Source organism: Dipodomys spectabilis, unplaced genomic scaffold (assembly GCF_019054845.1).
Source record: "Dipodomys spectabilis isolate Male_0828 unplaced genomic scaffold, ASM1905484v1 ptg000321l, whole genome shotgun sequence".
In the NCBI taxonomy this organism is placed as follows: Eukaryota; Metazoa; Chordata; class Mammalia; order Rodentia; family Heteromyidae; genus Dipodomys; species Dipodomys spectabilis.
This window is the reverse complement of record NW_024870998.1, coordinates 891,046-908,919: the sequence shown is the minus strand read 5'-3', so window position 1 is coordinate 908,919 and position 17,874 is coordinate 891,046. Positions and strand designations below refer to the sequence as shown.

Genomic DNA, 17,874 nt, shown 5'->3' with positions numbered 1-17,874 from the left:
CGAGAGCCTGGCTGCGGGTCCCAAGCCTCTCCTGCACACCGACGCCCATCACTGCGCCCTCGTGATCCTTCTGCTTCCCAGAGGAATGGAAAACAAAAATGAATGAGCCCCAGTCATCCTCAGAGGAGAACTGCTTGTTTTCTAGAAACCAGACGTCACATGTCCTAGGGGGTGCGTTTTCCCTCGGGGTGCTTCTTGCCCTCTGGAAGTAGGGGTGACTGCCAAAGCCACATTCACCCTTGGGCTTGGGCGTGGGCAGGTTGGGGCAGACAGTTTTGAGAAGTTGTTTTTCCCCCATGTTAACACGAGACGTGTGTGGGGAATGTTCCGTGGCCAGCTGCGGGCTCTGGGGAGATGTTCATTTTGCAGGGTGTCCGTCTGGACTGGGAAACCCCCTCAATTGTTTCTAACAAATGTGGCTCTTCAGGTTTGCCAAGTGCGTCCGATTGATTGCTCAGTGGCTCTGAGGCCGGAGTGCCTCAGTGCTCAAAGATGATGCCAGGCCTCCCCCCCCCCCCCCACACACACACACACCGAGCAGGCTCGGCTGTATTTGAGAAAGGTTAGGTCTGCAAGATTTAAGTTCACACAGGGCCTTGGAACTCTGAGCCCCGCAAGGCTGGCCTTTCGGAGCAGACGGGAATGGTGTGGTTTGGTTGGTTTGGTTTGGGGGTGAGTTTTTACTTTGGTCGGTTGGTACAGTTTTTCAGCAACACTGGGATTTGAACTCAAGGAAGGAGTGGGAAAGGGATCTTTGTCATTGGTCTCTTAAAGGAAACAGAATGAAAGTGACTGTGGATGTGTGTGCATGCTTGTGTGTGCATGTGTATGCACATGTGTGTGTGCATGCATGTTACCCAGGGTAGGAAGTTTGAGATGCTTCCCCTGTGAAATCTAGTGTGAATAGTTTACCCATGGGCTCATTTAAATGAGCTAAAAGTGCACAAGACTTACTAAATGATGCCAACTTCCAGTCAACCCTTGGCCTGTTCAGAAAACAGAGTCAGGCACCAGTGGCTCACACCTGTAATCCTAGCTACTCAGAAAGTTGTGATCTGAGGATTATAGTTCAAAGCCAGCCCTGGCAGGAAGATTTGTGAGACTCGTCTCCAATTATCCAGAAAAAAGCTAGAAGTAGAGCTGTGGTTCAATTGATAGACCCCTAGCCTTGAGTGACAAAGCTGAAGGCATGGGACCCAGGCCCTGAGTTCAAGCCCCAGTACTGGCACAAAACAAAAAGAAGGTGGGGGGGGGTGGGAGTGAGGAAGGAAGGAATGGTAGGTGGGAGGGAGGGGAAGGGAGGGAAGGAAGAAGGAGGGAGGGAAGACGGGAGGGAATTCTGCCCAGTGCACGGAGGCGCTAAGGGACTGGCAGCCTCAGCGCTGCCTCTTTGTGTAGCCTGGCCAGCATCCACAGGCTTCTTGGGCAGACCTGCTGTGACCTTGTGGTTTTCTAGGTAAGAACCAGAAGAGAAGCGGCGATGGGGAAGAAACTGGACCTTTCCAAGCTCACGGATGAGGAGGCAGCGCACGTCTGGGCGGTGGTTCAGCGGGACTTTGACCTCAGAAGAAGAGAAGAAGAAAGGCTGGAGTGAGTGTGGGCCTGAGCCATGGAGCTCCGGTCCTCGTAGGGCTGAGTGGCCGTGTCCGATCCTGGGGGGCCAGGGGGGTGGGGGTGGGGCAGAGGTGGGGAAAGGCGTGAACAGGAAACCACGGTCTAGGGAGCAGCTCCACCCTGAGGATTAAAAAGAGCCACCTGTCCCGTCCTGCCACTGGGACAGCAGGAGGGGCTCCCTCCCCCAGGGCGACCCCAGCCTCGTGTACAGCGGGGCACCTGGCATAACAGGAGCAGAGCGAGCAAGAGGCGGAGAGGAGATCTGAGACCTGAGGGGTGGGGGATGGAGGCCAAGTGCCCTCCTCTCAGTCCCCGCTGTCAGTGAGCTACAGAGATATGGTCGGTGGGCGCAGAAGGCGGCACCGGCATGTTTGCTTTGCCCAGGGATTGGATGTGGGGGTCTCCAGAAAGGGAGACGTTAAAGGTGACTCCAAGGTCACGGCTTGAGTCACTGAGCGGAGAGTGTTGAGGTCAGTTCTCCTGGAGCAGGAGCAGGAGTGGTTTCAGACGTGATGGCCTCAGTGTCCACGCACAGTGGCTGCACGTGAGCCGTGGCTGAACACAAGCAGCGGGCCCACACTAACAACGGGTGTACATGAGCAGACATGAACAGCAGCTGTTCACAAACAGGTGCACCCAAACAGTGGATGTACGTGAACAGCAAGTGAGCATGAGCCGTGACTGTACACAAGCAGCGGGCCCACACTAACAGCAGGGGTACGCAAACAGTGGGTCTGGAACATTCTCTGGGGCACAGAACACAACACTGGGGGTCTTGGTGTTCTGCGCTCTCTCCATAAGGTAAACTACAAATTTATAACCTAAGAAACACAAGTCTCTCCCTCACAACTCTGGCTGTCTGCGGAGCTAAAGTCAGGACGGCCCCAGGGCCAGCTCAGCCTGCCAGCTCCAGGGCCAGCTCAGCCTGCCAGCTCCAGGGCCGGCTCAGCCTGCCAGCCCCAGGGCCGGCTCAGCCTGCCAGCCCCAGGGAGCATCTACTTCCTGGTCTTTCCCAGTTGTCTGAATTCCTTGGCTTGTGGCCTCTTCCTCACGTCTGAGCCCATCAGCCATGCATCTTACGATCTGTCTTTCTGTTACAAAGAGATTTGCCATCTGAGTCACCCAAGAGAAACTTGTGTCTTGGGAACCCGGTTTCCATCCATTTCCTGTCTTTCCTTTTTTCCTTTCAATGGCAGAGGAGAGACACCACCCTCCTGGTGGGCTAGCCTGTCCGGGTCTCCGCCAGGAGCCAGCAGGGGGCCCTGTAGCAGGCCGCTCTGTGGTGTCTGCTGGAGGCTGAGGGATTAGAGAGGGGCTCACGAAAGGCCTCAAGGACCCTCAGGTGGGAAGAGGTTGTGCTCCTACGTTTGTGTCATAAAGGACTGCACTAGAGGCCTGTCTGGTCAGGTGCGAAGCCACAGCCGCCTGCAGGTGGGTGAACACAGTTCCAGCTGGCTGCACTGCGGGAGGTGGAGAGTCCCCGAAACAAAAAGCGGTTCCTGGTTTTTCTTGCGTCTGTTACTCTGGGTCTTGTCCACTGTCCTGTTACACCTGCCACTGTAGGTTCAGCTGCCTCCACCCAAGAAAAGCCTGTTTGCAAGTCTGGCCTGACTCCAGGAACAAAAATGAAGTCATGAGACAGATGGGCAGACAGACATACGAGTTCCTAGGTCAGAAAACATTGCTTGCATATTTCCCATAGCAGACAAAACCGATGCTCTAAAGGGGTAGAATTGAATGATGATACAAAGACTCCGGATTCTGCAGGGAGCCTGCGGCTCACACTTGTAACCCCAGCTACTCAGGAGGCTGAGATTTGAGGATCAGAGATTGAGGTTCAAAGCCAACATAGACAGACGGATTTGAGATACTCTCATCTCCCATGGAGGAGCAAAAAGCCAGAAGTGGAGGAATGGCTTAAGTGGCAGAGCACCAGCCTTGAGCCAAAGGCCAAATAAGAGCTCAAGGCCCTGAGTTTAAGTCTCAGTACCAGCACACACACACACACACACACACACACACACACACCCCCCAAAAGACGTGACCCTTGGTGTGCAGCCTGGTCCAGCCTGGCAAGGAGCGGTGAGGGGCTCTCAGGAAGGGGAGAGGGGAGCACAGTACCTTGCCCCAGCCCTGGAGCGACCCGAGCCTGCACTGAGGATCGGGGAGCAAGCTCTCCCAGGACGGGACAGGCCCAGCCTGACCGCTCAGGACACCGGGCCTCAGGAAAAAGACGTGCTTGGTTTGGATGCTAAGGGGGTTGGCTTTGGAAAGCGATTCAGGACAGAACTAGCTTCTTCCCACCTCTGCCCCGTCCCGTGTTGAGTCTCGCTGTGGGTGAGCCCTGAGGCTGTGCGGACAGTCACGTGCCAGGACAGCCACCAAAAGCCAAGTCTGCCGGCTGGATGTGTCTGGTACTCCACGCATGGTGAGGACGGAGGCCTCGCCGGAAAGAGCGGGCTTGATGAAAGCAAGTGTAGCGTTAGACAACAACGGGTTACTTAGTGCAGCGCCGCCAGGAACGGTGCCATTGGGAAGACGTGGACTTGAGCAGCTCTGGAGGCACTATTGAGTGAAAAAGAAGGAGGGTTCCTTTCATTTTGTTTCACTTTGCTCTTAAAAAAAAAAAAAAAAGATGACCAGCGGCATCTCATCGCGTTCACAGGCCTAACTCAGCACTCATTGCTCGATTTGAGTCCACCCTTCTCCGTCTCCTCTGAATGACCTTCCTCACCTTCGAACGTATTTGCTCGGGGCGGGTCCTGCGCCCTGTGCCCCAGACCAGCTTCTGTCTTCGCCCCGGGAGCGGTCATCCCGTGCCCAGTGACATCATCGCCTCCAGGAATTTGGGCTTCGCTAGGCGCTGTGCATGTTGCGCGTTGCTGGGTTTGGTTTTGTTTTGTTTTGTTGGAAGTGCTGAGGTTGGCCCCCAGGCCCTTGTCCTTGCCACCCTCTACCTCAGGGGCCAGCGTCCCCCAGGAGTGTGAGCAGCACTGGCCGCTCCGCGGCCCGCACCTCCCACGGGGGCCCCGGGCCCCGGGGGCCCTTTGTGTGCGGATGGATTTCTCTTGGCCTCAGTAGCGATGGTGCCTCATGGTCCCTGGCTCCAAGGCGATGGGACAGCCTGCGTCCAGGAGCGGGCCTCACCTCTGATCGGCCGACTCGGGCCGCGGGCGCATGCCTGACCCTCCATCAGGCGCCTCGTCCACACCCTTGCGAGCATCGTCCTGGTTGCTGAGGTCACGCACACAGGGTTCCGGCTGTCCTCCCAGCTTTCTCCTCCCACACTGAGTCAGCGTACCTGCAAGTGCCCAGCACAGCTGCTGCCCGCCGCCCCTCAGTGCCAGCCCAGGTCAGGCCCGCTCGTCCCTCAGTGATGCAGAGGACGCCCCGTGCTGGCCATCCCCACTCCTCCCCCCCCCATTCCCACACCCTCCCTAACCCAGCATTACCTGATCAAAATCAGAACCAGTCGGACGCCAGTGGCTCACGCCTGTCATCCCAGCTACTCAAGAGGCTGAGATCTGAGGATCATGGTTCAAAGCCAGCCCAGGCAGGAAAGTTCATGAGAGTCTTACCTCCAATGAGCCGCCCAAAAACTGGAAGTGGCGCTGTGGCTCAAGTGGCAGAGCACCACCCTTGAGCTGAAGAGCTGAGGGACAGCGCCCAGGCCCAGAGTTCAAGCCCCATGACAGACAAAAAAAAAAAAAAGAACCAGGTCGTGTCACACCCCCGCTCAGAATCCCTGACTGCACATCCTCCGCGGGCCCTCCCGAACCCCACCCCAAAGAGACCCCATCCCTGCTGGGACATGGCTCTCTCCTGTCTCCCCCGGCCCCGCAGTGTCTAGGGGACATCATGCCAGTTCCTCGTTCAGCCTCCGTCCCCTCAGGACATTGGAGCCCTGGGGACCACGTGTCACTGGCCCCTGGCACAGGTCCGGGCTGTACCACCGGAGTTCACGCCACCCACGACTACTCAACCCTGTGACATGAGGCTGTTACACCCCTGTTCACGGAGGACGCCCCGGGGTGTGAGCGGAGGTCACCACACCTGCATCTCTCTTACCCATGAGACTTCCGACTGGGCAGTACCTGGCTTGGACTCAGCGCCTGCCCTTTGTTAGGCAGACACTCTACAGCGGAGCCGCACTTCCCACAGGCTGTCTCGAATCTAGGGTCCGGCGTTCTGCCCTGGCCTGTGATCTGCCTCTCTGAGGCTTCCCATGGCTTCCGGGTGACAGGCCAGAGCCACCATGTCCAGCCTCTGTCCACGCGGTGGAGTCCCTCGGACCTTTCTGCCCAGGCTGTCCTGGAATGATCACCCCAATCTCAGCCTCCGTGGGGCTCAAGACAACAGGCACAGGCCATGCCCGCAGCAGGTTGAAAAGAAGTAGTGTAACGTCCTGCCAGAGCTAGCCTCAAACTGTGATCCTCCCATTCTCAGCCCCCGAGTGGCTGGGATTACAGGGTTGACTACTGGTGCCCAGCCTGCAAAATGCTTTATTACATCCAAGGTAATTAACAGTAATTCCTTACATCAAATGTTTGATCTGTGTTCAAATTTCCCCACACATCCCCAGCCAAGGTCTAGACCTTTTGCTTAGTTACTGTTTCCTTCTCCTCTCTGAGCCCGGGCTAGGCCGCCCAGACGGCTGGATTTCAGGTTTCTCCTCCCCAGGATTAAGGACTGCCCTCCGTGCCTGGCTCAGGCTGGCGTGTCTATTAAGTTTTTTTTTGAACCGTAAACTCCTTCCTCACATCCCTCTCTCTCTTTGAAAGCTTGTTTATAGCACAGCGCTGGTTGTTTGGTTTGTAGATTGTTGTGTCCCTGTGATATTTTCGTGGCGCTCCTCCGTCCCCTGCCGCGCCCCACGGGCTGAGCTGGAGCTCGGAAGCCTCTCCCCTTCCAGCTGCTCCATGTCCCACTGTGTGGCTTGGGATCTGAAAAGTGTTTTAAGTACAGGAAAGGCCATCCCATGCTGCTTGTTGTTGTTGTTGTTTTGATGTTTTGTTGTTTTTTCAGTCATGGGCTTGAACTCTGGGCCTGGGCGCTGTCCCTCAGCTCTTCAGCTCAAAGCGAGCGCTCTACCACTGGAGCCACAGCACCACTTCCGGTTTTCTGAATGGTTTATTGGAGATAAGAGTCTCATGGACTTTCCTGTCCAGGCTGGCTTTGAACCGTGATCCTCAGACCTCAGCCCCCTGAGTAGCTAGGATGACAGGCAGGCATGAGCTACCGGGGCCCAGCTGTTATTTTTTTATATAAATGAACCTTGGTGGGAACGCCTCTCCCTTTCCTGGAAGCACCTAGAATTCCTGGGGCTCCCCCTTCCTGGACCCAAGCCCAGAGGATGCCCCAGCCCGCACCACAGGGAGCTGGAGTCTGTGCTGTCATTTAAAGTTCCTGCCTATGGAGGCTGCTGGCAGCTCCCAGCCTCAGTGACTCAGCCCTGGGCTCCCGACCCTGAGCAGAACAGCCCGTCTTGCGAGGCCTCAGCCCACAAAGCAAATATTAGGCCTGCGGAGCTTCCCCAAAAGACAAACAGGTGTGACGCGGATTTGCCCCCCACAAACACACAGTCATTCCTGGGAATCTGAAAGTGCTCTCAGGTGAGCCCTAGGCAAACGGCTGGATTAAAAATAAGCAGTCTGTAGCCAGGCACACCCACATGGGGGCGGGGGGAGAGGGAGGGAAAGAAAGAAAAAGAAAGAGAAAGAAAGAAAGAAAGGGTAAGAAAGAGGAAGGAAGGAAAGGTGGGAGGGAGGGTGGGAGGGAGGGAAAGAAGGAGGGAGGAGGGAAAGGAGAGAGGAAGGAAAGAGGAAGGAGAAGGGAAGATAGAGAGGAAGGAAGGAAGAAAGGAAGGAAGGGTGGGAGGGAGGGTAGGAGGGAGGGAAAGAAGGAAGAAGGGAGGAGGGAAAGGAGAGAGAAAGGAAGGAAGGAAGGAAGGAAGGAAGGAAGGAGAAGGGAAGATAGAAAGGAAGGAAGGAAGAAGCAAAGGAGAGAGGGAAGGAAAGGAAGGAAGGAAAGGAAAGGGAAGGGAAGGGAAGGGAAGAAAGAAGGAAAGAAAGAGGGGTTAAGAAAGAAGAAGGAAGGAAGGGCTCGGAAGGTGGCTCAGTGGTAGAGTGTTTGTCTTGTATGCACTGGGTTTGATTCCTCAGCACCACATAAGCAGAAAAAGCCAAAGGTGGTGCTATGGTTCAAGTGGTAGAGCACTAACCTTGAATTGAAGAGCTGCAGGACAGCACCCAGGCCCAGAGATCAGGCCCCACAAACTGACCCAAAAAAAAAGTCAGTAACAGAGGAAAGAAGGAAGGAAGGAAGGAAGGAGGAGGAAAGGAAGGAAGGAAGGAGGGAGGGAAGGAAGGAAGGGGAAGGGAAAGAGAAAGGGAGGGAGGGAAAGAAGGAGGGAGGGAGGAGGGAAAGGAGAAAAAAGGAAAGAAAAAGAAGGAAGGTAGGGAAAAGAAGAAGGAAGGAAGGAAGGAAGGGAAGGAGGTAAAGAAGGAAGGGAGGGAGGGAAAGGAGAAAGAGAGAGAGAAGGAGGGAGGGAGGGAGGGAGAGAGAGAGAGGAAGGATGGGAGGAGGGAGGGGGAGGGGGAGAGGAGCTCTGCCTGGTCTGCTGATCTGGCCCCCAGCCCCGCAGGCAGGAGTGCTGGGCTGGGCTGGGCTGGGACGGGAAGTCAGCTGCCTGGGGTGTGCAGATGCCATCAGGGCTGGAGCTCGCTGCAGCGCCTCTGAGCTGCGGCTGCGGCTGTGGCTGTGGCCTGTCCACACACTCACACACACACACACACACACACACACACACACACACACGGCCACCCACATCCTGCCCTGCCCACCGTCTCCCCCCACCCACAGGCCACCCCTCCCCGGAGCTCCCATCAGCCCCGGTTCCCATCCCATCGCCCAAGGTGTTCATTCATCCCACCACCCCCCCGAGGAGCCTTCGCTCCGTTTCCTAAGTGGGGGAGGACGAGTGGGTTGGGGGACACAGAGTCCACACTTTGTGTCTGAGACGCCTGGCTCCTGGCTAGGGGTGAAATCTCAGTGCAGCCTCTGGAATCTGGGGACCTGCTGCTCGGGTCAAGCAGAGCAGTGTCCCTGCCACCAAGGCAGGTCCATGTCCCCGGCCTCCGTGTCCCCAGGCCTCTGTGTCCCCAGGCCTCAAAGCTGCTTTGTGGCAGAGCAGAAGCAGTTTGCACCGGAACGAGGGTGGCCGGGCATGTGAGCTGGGGTGAGGGGGTTTTGGGGGCCCCCCGTGCCCACCAGGGCCTCACAAGAACAGCGAAGAGGGAAGGGAGGACCAGGGCAGTCCCTGGGGACCTGGGGACCACGGCGCAGCGGGCCCTGGCACGGGTGGAAAAGGAGCACGGAGTCTCCCCAGGTCCTGTTCCAGCCGGGAACCCCCAGAGCCCCGAGGCAAGGGTGCCGGAGGCCCAGCCTGGCCTTGGCGAGGCCGCGCTGGCCTGCTTCTGGAATGCACCCTCCTCCACTGGTCACCCACAGCCTGGCGCCCCCTTTAGCATGACAGCCCAGCTCCTTTCCTGTTCTTTGTGGGGGAGGGAGGGAGTGTGTATTCACGTGTCTCTGCGGGGGAGGGAGAGTGTATTCACGTGTCTTCGTGATCAGCGTCACCCATTCTTCTTGTCCAAGCAAAGGAATGTAGTTGGTGTATTTTGGACATGCAACTGACGCTTCACCCTGCGCCCTCCCCCACCATTCCATCCCCACCCTTTGAGCAAAGAAACTAAAGCATAGGTTGGGGCCTTGTGATCTCCCCATCAGCCACTTGCTGCCTCGGACGCCATCTTTTCCCAGAGTTCCCACTTCAGTTGGCTAGGTGGAGGAGTGGAGGAGTCCAAGCGCTTCCGCGCTTACCTGGAATCCCAGCTGCTCAGCAGAGAGGTCAGGAGGATCTTGGTTTGAGACCTGCCTTAGGCAGGAGGGTCAAGGTCTCTCAGGAGACACCGCCACCACGCTCACCTGCTTCGGTCGCTGAGATTGGATTAATGCTATATCTCCTCCAAAAATAAAAACACTCTGTGTGGATGACGCCCTCCGAGACCCACTGCAAGGAACGCACTCATTTTTATCGGGGGTACATTTTCCAGCCGTTCAGTGTGGTGCTCACCAGGATGCTGTGTATGTGTGGTCCAAGACCGGTTATTCTAGAATAATGCTGGTTTGCCTGGGACTTCTAAGTGCTGGGTAACTGCTCTGGAATCGAGCCAAAGCAAGCATTCCGCCCCTACCCTGCTCCGCAGGAACAGCCCGGGGCCTGTCACCTGGTGATGCCCTGGGGACTCTGTGACCCTATGACAGCCCCAGGGCCCTGCCACCCCGCGCAGGCCCAACTGTAAAGGCCAGAGAAAGGCCAGTGCACTGCCGCTCATTCCTACAAGTCCAGCCTTCAACACTGGTCCACCGAGAAGCACAGGACTGGGGTTGAGATGAATTGGTCCCACCCCGAGAGGGAGAGTGGCATGGAGTTGGCACTGTGGGTCAGGGTGGCTGTGAGGGCTTCTGCCCAACTCTGAGTCACAGATTCCTGCAGAGGAGAGAGGACGTGTGTGTGTGTGTGTGTGTGTGTGTGTGTGTGCGCGCGCACACACACACATATGTGCGTGTATGCATGTGTGTCTGATTTCATATATGCACACATTCAAAGCCTGATGCACAATACATCTGCATTGTGTGTGTGTGTGTGTGTGTGTGTGTGTGTGTGTGTGTGTGGCAGGAGGGGTGGGGTCCTGGGGCTTGAACCCTAGGTCTAGGTTCTGTCCCTCAGTTTTTGTGCTCAAGGCTAGTGCTCTACCACTTGGGCCACAGCTCCACTTCTGGCATTTGGGTGGTTAATTTGAGATAAGAGTCTCCTACACTTTCTTGCCCTGGGCTGCCTTTGAACTGGATGCACAGATCTCAGCCACCTGAGGTGCTAGGGTGACTGGCGGGAGCCACTGGCGCCCGGCTCTGTGTTTATTTTCCTGTTTTCCGCAGGGAGTTGAAGGACAAGATCAGGAAGCAAGCCTCCAGGAGGGAGCTGCTGCCCGACACGGCGCATCTGAACGAGAGCCTCTGTGCCCTCTGCCTGCAGCCCTTCCAGCTCCTCGCCAGCGGCCGGAGGCAGTGCCAGGCCTGCGGCCTCTTCACCTGCGGGAGCTGCGGGCAGGCCCAGGCCGAGGCGCAGGGCTGGCTTTGCAGCCCCTGCCGCCTGACAAGGTGAGCCGGGCCGGCCCCGTGGCTGCCCACCCCGCTGGCTTCACTGGGGCGGGGCTGGCTCAGGGGAGGAGGCGGGCAGGGGAGCGTGGGGCACACCTGGGCACCCCCGGCCCGGCTCCTCTCCACGCAGGGTGGTGCAGATGGGCTCTCTGGGATGGTACTACGAGCACGTGAGAGCCCGCTTCAAACGCTTCGGCAGCGCCAAAGTGATCCGGTCCCTCTGCGGGCGGCGGCAGGGGCCAGGTGAGCAGGGGCGACTGGGGTGGGGGTGGGGGTACTCCTGTGTGCTAACACAGGGAGGCAGGGAGGAGGGAGGGGGGGAGGACTGACCTATCCATTCTTTTTTCTTTCCTGTGTGTGGTGTATGTGTGCGTCTGAGTGTGAATGTATGTGTGAGTGTGTGTGTGTACTGGGGCTTGAACTCAGAGCCTTGCACTCGCTTAGCTTTTTTGCTTAAGGCCGATGCTCTACCACTTGATCCACAACTCCACTTCTGGCTTTTTGCTGGTTAATTAGAGTCTCAGGGACTTTCTTACCCAGGCTGGCTTTGAACTGTGATCCTCAGATCTCAGCCTTCGGAGTAGCTGGGATGACAGGTGGGAGCCACTGGCTCTCTCCAGCCTGTCTGTTCTTGCTTCCTGTGTCCTGTCTGAGACCTGTTATCTCTGGCCCACGGGTTTTCTCTGACCCCCTGAGAGTTCCCACTGGGTGCTGGCATCCCTACTATTTGAAGTTGTGTTTCTTCCAGAACTTCACATCAAGGTGAGGACTCACAGCTGGCTTTCCCTATCACAGCTGCTAATGGAATCTCTATACATGGCTTCCCCTACACCAATAGTTTAGAGGCCTGGATGCTTCTGGTGAAGAACCAGGCACTGGTGGCTCACTCTTTAATTCTAGCTACTTAGAAAGCTAAGATTGGTGAATCAAGGTTGAAAACCAGCCCAGGCGAGAAAGTCCACCAGCCTCTGTTCTCCAATTTAACTGGCAAATAGCTGGGCTAGAGGCATGGCCAAAACAGCTGAGCAGAGCCATGAGCAAGTAGGTAGAGCAAGCAGTCAGGGCTCTGAGTTCAAAGCTCTCAGTCCTAGTATACTGATAGGAGAGAGAGGGAGGGGGAGAAGAAGGAGGAGGAAGAGGAGGAGGAGGAGGAGGAGGAGGAGGAGGAAGAGGAGGGGGAGAAGGAGGAGGAGGAAGAGGAGGAGGAGGAAGAAGAGAAGGAGGAAGAGGAGGAGGAGGAGGAGGAGGAGGCGGGAAGGAAGAGGAAGAAGAAAGAGAGCTAAGCTGCACATGGTGGCTCAAGCCTGTAATCTTCACCACTGTAGATGTAGAGATTGGCGTTCTTGGTTCAAGGCCAGCCCAGGCATAAAGTTCTATGCTCTCCATTTCAACCAATGGCTGGACATGATAGCAAGCTCAAAAATCACAGGTCAGGTGGGCCAGGCATAAAATAAGACTTTACATAGAAAATAACCGAGGAGCCAGGCACTGCTGGCTCACACCTGTCATCCTAGCTACTCAGGAGGCTGAGATCTGAGGATCATGGTTCAAAGCTGGCCCAGGCAGGAACGTCCATGAGACTCTTATCTCCAATGAACCACCAGAAAACCAGAAGTGGCACTGTGGCTCAAGTGGTAGGGCGCTCACCTTGGAGCTGAAGAGCTGAGCCAGGGCCAGAGTTCAAGCCCCACAACCGACAAAAAAAAAAAAAAAAAAAAAGCTAAGGGACCGACCCAGACCAGCCCTGAGTTCCAGTCCCATACTGGAGCAGCCTCGTCCCTGACTGGATCCATGCTGCTGCACTGGGCCTGGCCCCCGCACGCGGGCTGAGCAGCCCAGACTGCCCGGGGCTGAGCACCTGCGTAGCACCTGCCGGGCTTCTGTGTCTAGGAACACCCAGAGCAGATGTGGAGCTTCCAAGTCGCGGTGACCCCACGCTCTGGGCTCTGACTCCTGCTGGAACCTCCTGAATACAGAACAAGGAAATAGTGCTGCTAGGAAGCGGGGGGGGGGGGGGGGGGGGGTATCTAAAGTGAATCTTGCAAAACCTGACAAGGTCCAGTGCAGACCTGTTTCAGCTGGTGATGGGTTGGTCTTCCCTGGCCTTCCATCCAGGCACGCAGGCTCTGCCTCCAAGGCCTCTGGGTAGGGACCCTGAGGGCCTTCCTGCAGTACCTGTAGACACCGTTAGTTTGCCCTACAAAGGGCAGAGCCAGCCAACAATGATGGTCTTTGTGTTCCAATGGCTCTTTCTTGTTTTACCCCCGTCCCGAGTGAGGTCAGGAGCCCCCATTCTAAGTCAGGAGCGTGGACCATGAAAGTGGCTCTTGTTTTGTTTAGCACGGATGGACCAGACAGGTGATCAGCATGGCTCAAAGCCTTGTCCCAAGCAGAGACATCACAGCCATAGCTGGAAGGATCCCAGAGAACTTGAGGCGCCCCACTGCCCTGTCACCCCAACAGGCCCGCCTCTGCCCCTTCCTGCCCTCCCTGGACGCAGGCAGAATTCCCACCTCAGGGTGGATTCTGGGGACAGATTCTCTAAGTGATGTTCGGATCGGCCGTGGGGGCCAGCCGTGGCCCTTCTCTGCAGTGGATGAAGTTGGTGGGAGCTGGGCTGGCTGGCTGGATATGAATAAGGAAGAAGTGGGCATGGGGGGCAGCAGGAGAGAAGGGCAGGCAGGAGGCAGGTGGGCAGGTGAGTGGTTAGATGGGTGGATGGATAGATGGGCAAGTGGGTGAGTAGAAGGAAGGAAGGAGGGAGGGAAGGAGAGCGGGCAGGAGGGAGGGATGGGGAGGTGGCGGGTGAACAGATGGTCAGATGGATGGCTTCCTTTGGCTCTGGCTTTCCTGGGTGGAGACATAAAGCTGTCTGTTTCAGGCGAGCCTGAGCCATGTCCTGGAGAGGGAAGTGGAGACAGCGAACAGACAGACGAGGAGGGACAACTGGACATGGAGGCCCAGGCCCCAGCTCTTGGCAGCAGAGTAAGTCCTGCCCAGGCACCAGCCCCTCCCAGGCAGCCTCGCCTCCTCCAGACCCTACCAGGTCTCCACTGCCACCCCCAGGGCCAGCCTCCATGGCCGCTGCTTCCCCCAGCCCAGCGCAGACAGCCCCCCCCCCCGCCCCCAGGCCAAGAGAATGGGAGCGGAGGTGTCCCTCGGAAGCTGGGAACAGGCCGTGGGTGGGCTGCGCTGGGAGGCATGGCCCGTGGACACGGTGTCCGGGCAGCGCTGGGAGGCACGGCCTGTGGACACGGTGTCCACTGCAGTGGTGGAAGCATGGCCCGTGGACACGGTGTCCGGGCAGCAGTGGGAGGCACGGCCCGTGAACACGGTGTCCGGGCAGCGCTGGGAGGCATGGCCCGTGGACACGGTGTCCGGGCAGCGCTGGGAGGCACGGCCCGTGGACACGGTGTCCGGGCAGCCTGCGCCCCGCTGTGCAGGCGGCGCTCACAGGACAGCCGCAGGAAGCTGTGAACCTTGACCGCCAGCCACAGCCTTTGTTGTTCTTTACCGCCATCTGTTTCGATTTCTTTGGGGGGGTGGAGACCGCTGGGTGGCCCCTGGTGCGGGGCAGGGTCACGCCGCCTGCCAGCTGGAGGGCAGGCAGCGCGGATTCTCTGAGTGACTGGGACGGGAACCACGGGCGTCATTTGCATGTGATTTGAATGGAGTCCTTTGCTCAGCTCCCAGAATGCACCTGTCTGCAATTCCTCACGGCAATCGGTGTGAGGGGCGAGCTTAGCCGCAGGGAGGGAGGAGCGAGCTTAGCCGTAGGGAGGGAGGGATTTCAGAGTGACCCTGCTCTAGTCGAAGAACAGCAGCGGGGGACCCTGCCCGTGCACCCCAAAGCCAGCGCCTCGCGGCCCCACAGCACCCGCTGCCCAGGCAGCGCCCATGGCTGCCAGCCACACCCCTCCAAGCTCAGCTGTGACTTAGGGGGCAGCAGTCTCTTGGGGCAGGTGGACCCCTCACCCCCGAGGGCTCACCCTGGCTTGGTTTTAGTGTAGCGGTGGAGGCTGTTGGAGGAGGCCAAGGGAGGACGGGGAGGCTGATGGAGGAGGCCGAGGTGGGGAGGGGGAGAAGTAGAGGAGGTCAAGGTGGGGAGGTGGAGGCTGGTGGAGGAGGCCTAGGTGGGGAGTGGGGGCTGGTGGAGGGAGGAGGCTGGGTAGAGACAGGGAGGCTGGTGGAGGAGTCTGAGGTGGGGAGGGGGAGGCTGGTGGAGGAGGCCAAGGTGGGGAGGGGGAGTCTTGTGGACGAGGCTGGGTGGGGACAGGGAGGCTGGCGGGGGAGGCTGGTGGAGGGAGGAGGTCAGCGGGGAGGGGGAGGCTGGTGGAGGAGGGCCAGTGGGGAGGCCGGTCTCCCGCTCAGACTCCAGTCCTCCTCATCTCACACCGGCACAGCAAAGGCGCCTGCTGTCCTTCCACGACCTGGACTGCGAGGAGGACTCGGACCACTCCACCCAGCCCTGCGGCGACGCCCCGGGCCTGTCCTGGGCCTCTGCCGTGCCACGCAGCCTGCGGGTCAGTGGCCTCAAGGGCCTGGGGAAGGAAGTGGGGACAGAGGACCGGAACCTTCTCACCCATCCAAGGCTCACCCCAAGACTTTGGGGTGGGGAGGCAGGCCAGGCAAAAGCCTGAGGCCACGCCAGGCAGACAGAGGCCCAGGAAACAGGGGACACGTGGGACATAGGCCCTGCGCCCCTGCGGCCGCCGCAAGTGGAGCCCCCCGGGTCCCCACACCCAGCACGGGCTGAGACCCCCAAAATCGCCGTCAGCCCACCCTCCGACCTTCCAGTGTCACTATAATAACAGCACAAATAACCCCCAAACAGCTCCCAGCCCGAGACCTCACAGCAATGGTCTCTGGGGGAGTCCGAGCCCCGGAGAGCTCGGGCAGGAAGCCCAGTGCCCACGAGGCTCCCAGCTGACCACCCCTTGTCCAGTCCCTGTCAGGAGAGCCCTGCGTGGGAGACGCCGCCTCCCAGGAGGCAGAGGTGCTGGAGGAGGTGGACTCGGGGGACCCCGGCGGACCCCCCCAGCCACAGGAGCTTCTGGACAGCCTGGAACCTTCCCGGGCAGAGACGCTTGCTGAGCCGTGCCCACCTGGAGACGCCCACAGGACAGCCCAGGGGACCGCTGCCATGCCCGGTGGGTGCCCTCGGAGGGGCGGGGACCCCCCGCCCACCCCCAGCCCACGGCGACACCCGCTGGCTGGAGACACACTGGCTGCCTGGACAGCGAGCTGCGCTGTGACGCTCAGAAATGAAGTCAAAGCAGCTGCACACCCCTCCCCCATCCCTGCTGCACCCCTCCCCCATCCCTGCTGCACCCCTCCCCCATCCCTGCTGCGGGTGGGGGGGACATGCTGAGATCCCTGGTCACGCGATGCCAGGCAAGGCTGCGCGTGGTGATTGACCACACACGGCGATTGGTTGACGGCTCGTGGTGATTGACAGCACAGGCCTAAGCACCCGCCGCAGACCAGGGGCCCAGAAATGGGAGCAACAGTTGGCTCCATCTAATGATTGCGTTCAAAATGAAATTCTGGCTCTCTGCCTCTGCCCGGCGTCAGGGAGCCTGTGCAAGCGCGGGCGCCTACGGCAGCCTGGCAGGTCAGGTCTCAGTGCTGGGCGGCCTTCCCAGCGGCGCCTCCTGAGCACCACAGGCAGCCAGGGCGCAGGAGACCCCACGCCCCGTACCCTGTGACCTGAGGACCAAGACCTCATGGTCCTCACAGACCCTGGGAGCTTTGAGAAGGAGGGGTTCTCCCTCCCCCCCTCCCCCCAGTGCAGAAGTGCTGACAGCCTGCAGGGCCTCGTGTCCCCTCCGTGGCTGCAGGGCACCAGGAAGAGGCAGAGAGAGAACAAGGCGTGTGAGGGGCGGTGCCCGGCGAGCACACACGTGTGAGGGGCGGTGCCCGGCGAGCACACGCGTGTGAGGGGCAGTGCCTGGCCAGCACATGCGTGTGAGGGGCGGTGGACAGTGAGCACACGTGTGTGTAAGGGGTGGTGCCCAGCGAGCACGCGTGTGAGGGGCGGTGCCCAGCCAGCACACGCGTGTGGGGGCGGTGCCCAGCCAGCACACTGGGGTCAGGCAGCTCTGCATTGGAGCACGGCCTCTCCCTGCTGTCTGCACGCCTGTCACCACCTCGGGGCCGCGAGCGTCTGCAGCCCCCGCAGCAAGCAAGGAGTTTGGCCCGAAGTGTCTTCTTCTGATTTTATGCCAGTCCTGGGGCTTGAACTCAGGGCCTACATGCTATCCCTGAGCTTTTCTGCTCAAGGCTGGTGTTTTACCACTTGAGCCACAGCTCCACTTCCAGCCTTTCAGTAGTTAATTGTAGAAGAGTCTCAGGGGCTTTCCTGCCCGGGCTGCGCCTTAACGGCTGCTGCTTGCTGAATCGTGAGGCTTAGTGACTTGAGTGTAGTCTCCTTGGGGTCGTGGGGGGAGGGGGGAGTCTGTGTTCTCTGCACGGGGCCCCCGGGGGGGGCCCACAGGGCCGAGTTCTCACTGGGTCTGGAACCCAGGCCATTCCCATGGGAATCTGGGTGCTCCCTGGCAGGCGGCACTGGGTGGTGCCATACCGGCCAAGTAGAAGCCCAGACAGTAATTTGGGTGAGGATGAGGATATGGGGGGGGGAGAGGAGGGAGGGGGGCATGCACTTACTTCCCCTAGGACCCAGGCAGAAGCACAGTCCAACATGGAGGTTATGAATCATGGGTCTAAAGTGAAAAAAACAAAACTGAGCCAGACACCAGTGGCTCACACCTGTAATCCTAGCTACTCAGGAGGCTGAGATCTGAGGATCACATTTCAAAGCCAGCCAGAGCAGGAAAGTCCATGTGATTCTTATTCCAATTAACTACCAAAAATCCAGAAATGGAGCTGTGGCTTAAGTGGTAGAGTGCCAGCCTTGAGTGAGAAAGCTAAGGGACAGTGCCCAGGCATTGAGTTCAAGCCCTAGGACCAGGAGAGAGAAAGAGAGAGAGAGAGAGAGAGAGAGAGAGAGAGAGAGAGAGGGCAGGGCAGAGCAGGGCA

The 17,874-nt window shown here is 58.7% G+C and overlaps 1 protein-coding gene across 1 annotated transcript in view; it reads left to right on the top strand.

Moving 5' to 3' along the window:
- Positions 1 to 1,453: 1,453 nt before the first annotated feature.
- Mlph (melanophilin) overlaps positions 1,454 to 17,874 on the top strand; it is a 30,226-nt gene continuing 13,805 nt past the window's right edge. Inside the window, exons 1-6 of the mRNA XM_042702361.1 lie at positions 1,454 to 1,590; positions 10,615 to 10,836; positions 10,967 to 11,079; positions 13,718 to 13,821; positions 15,240 to 15,359; positions 15,782 to 15,986. Coding sequence (XP_042558295.1) covers positions 1,481 to 1,590; positions 10,615 to 10,836; positions 10,967 to 11,079; positions 13,718 to 13,821; positions 15,240 to 15,359; positions 15,782 to 15,986 — 874 coding nt within the window. The 5' untranslated portion in view covers positions 1,454 to 1,480. The remainder of the gene's footprint in view (positions 1,591 to 10,614; positions 10,837 to 10,966; positions 11,080 to 13,717; positions 13,822 to 15,239; positions 15,360 to 15,781; positions 15,987 to 17,874) is intronic.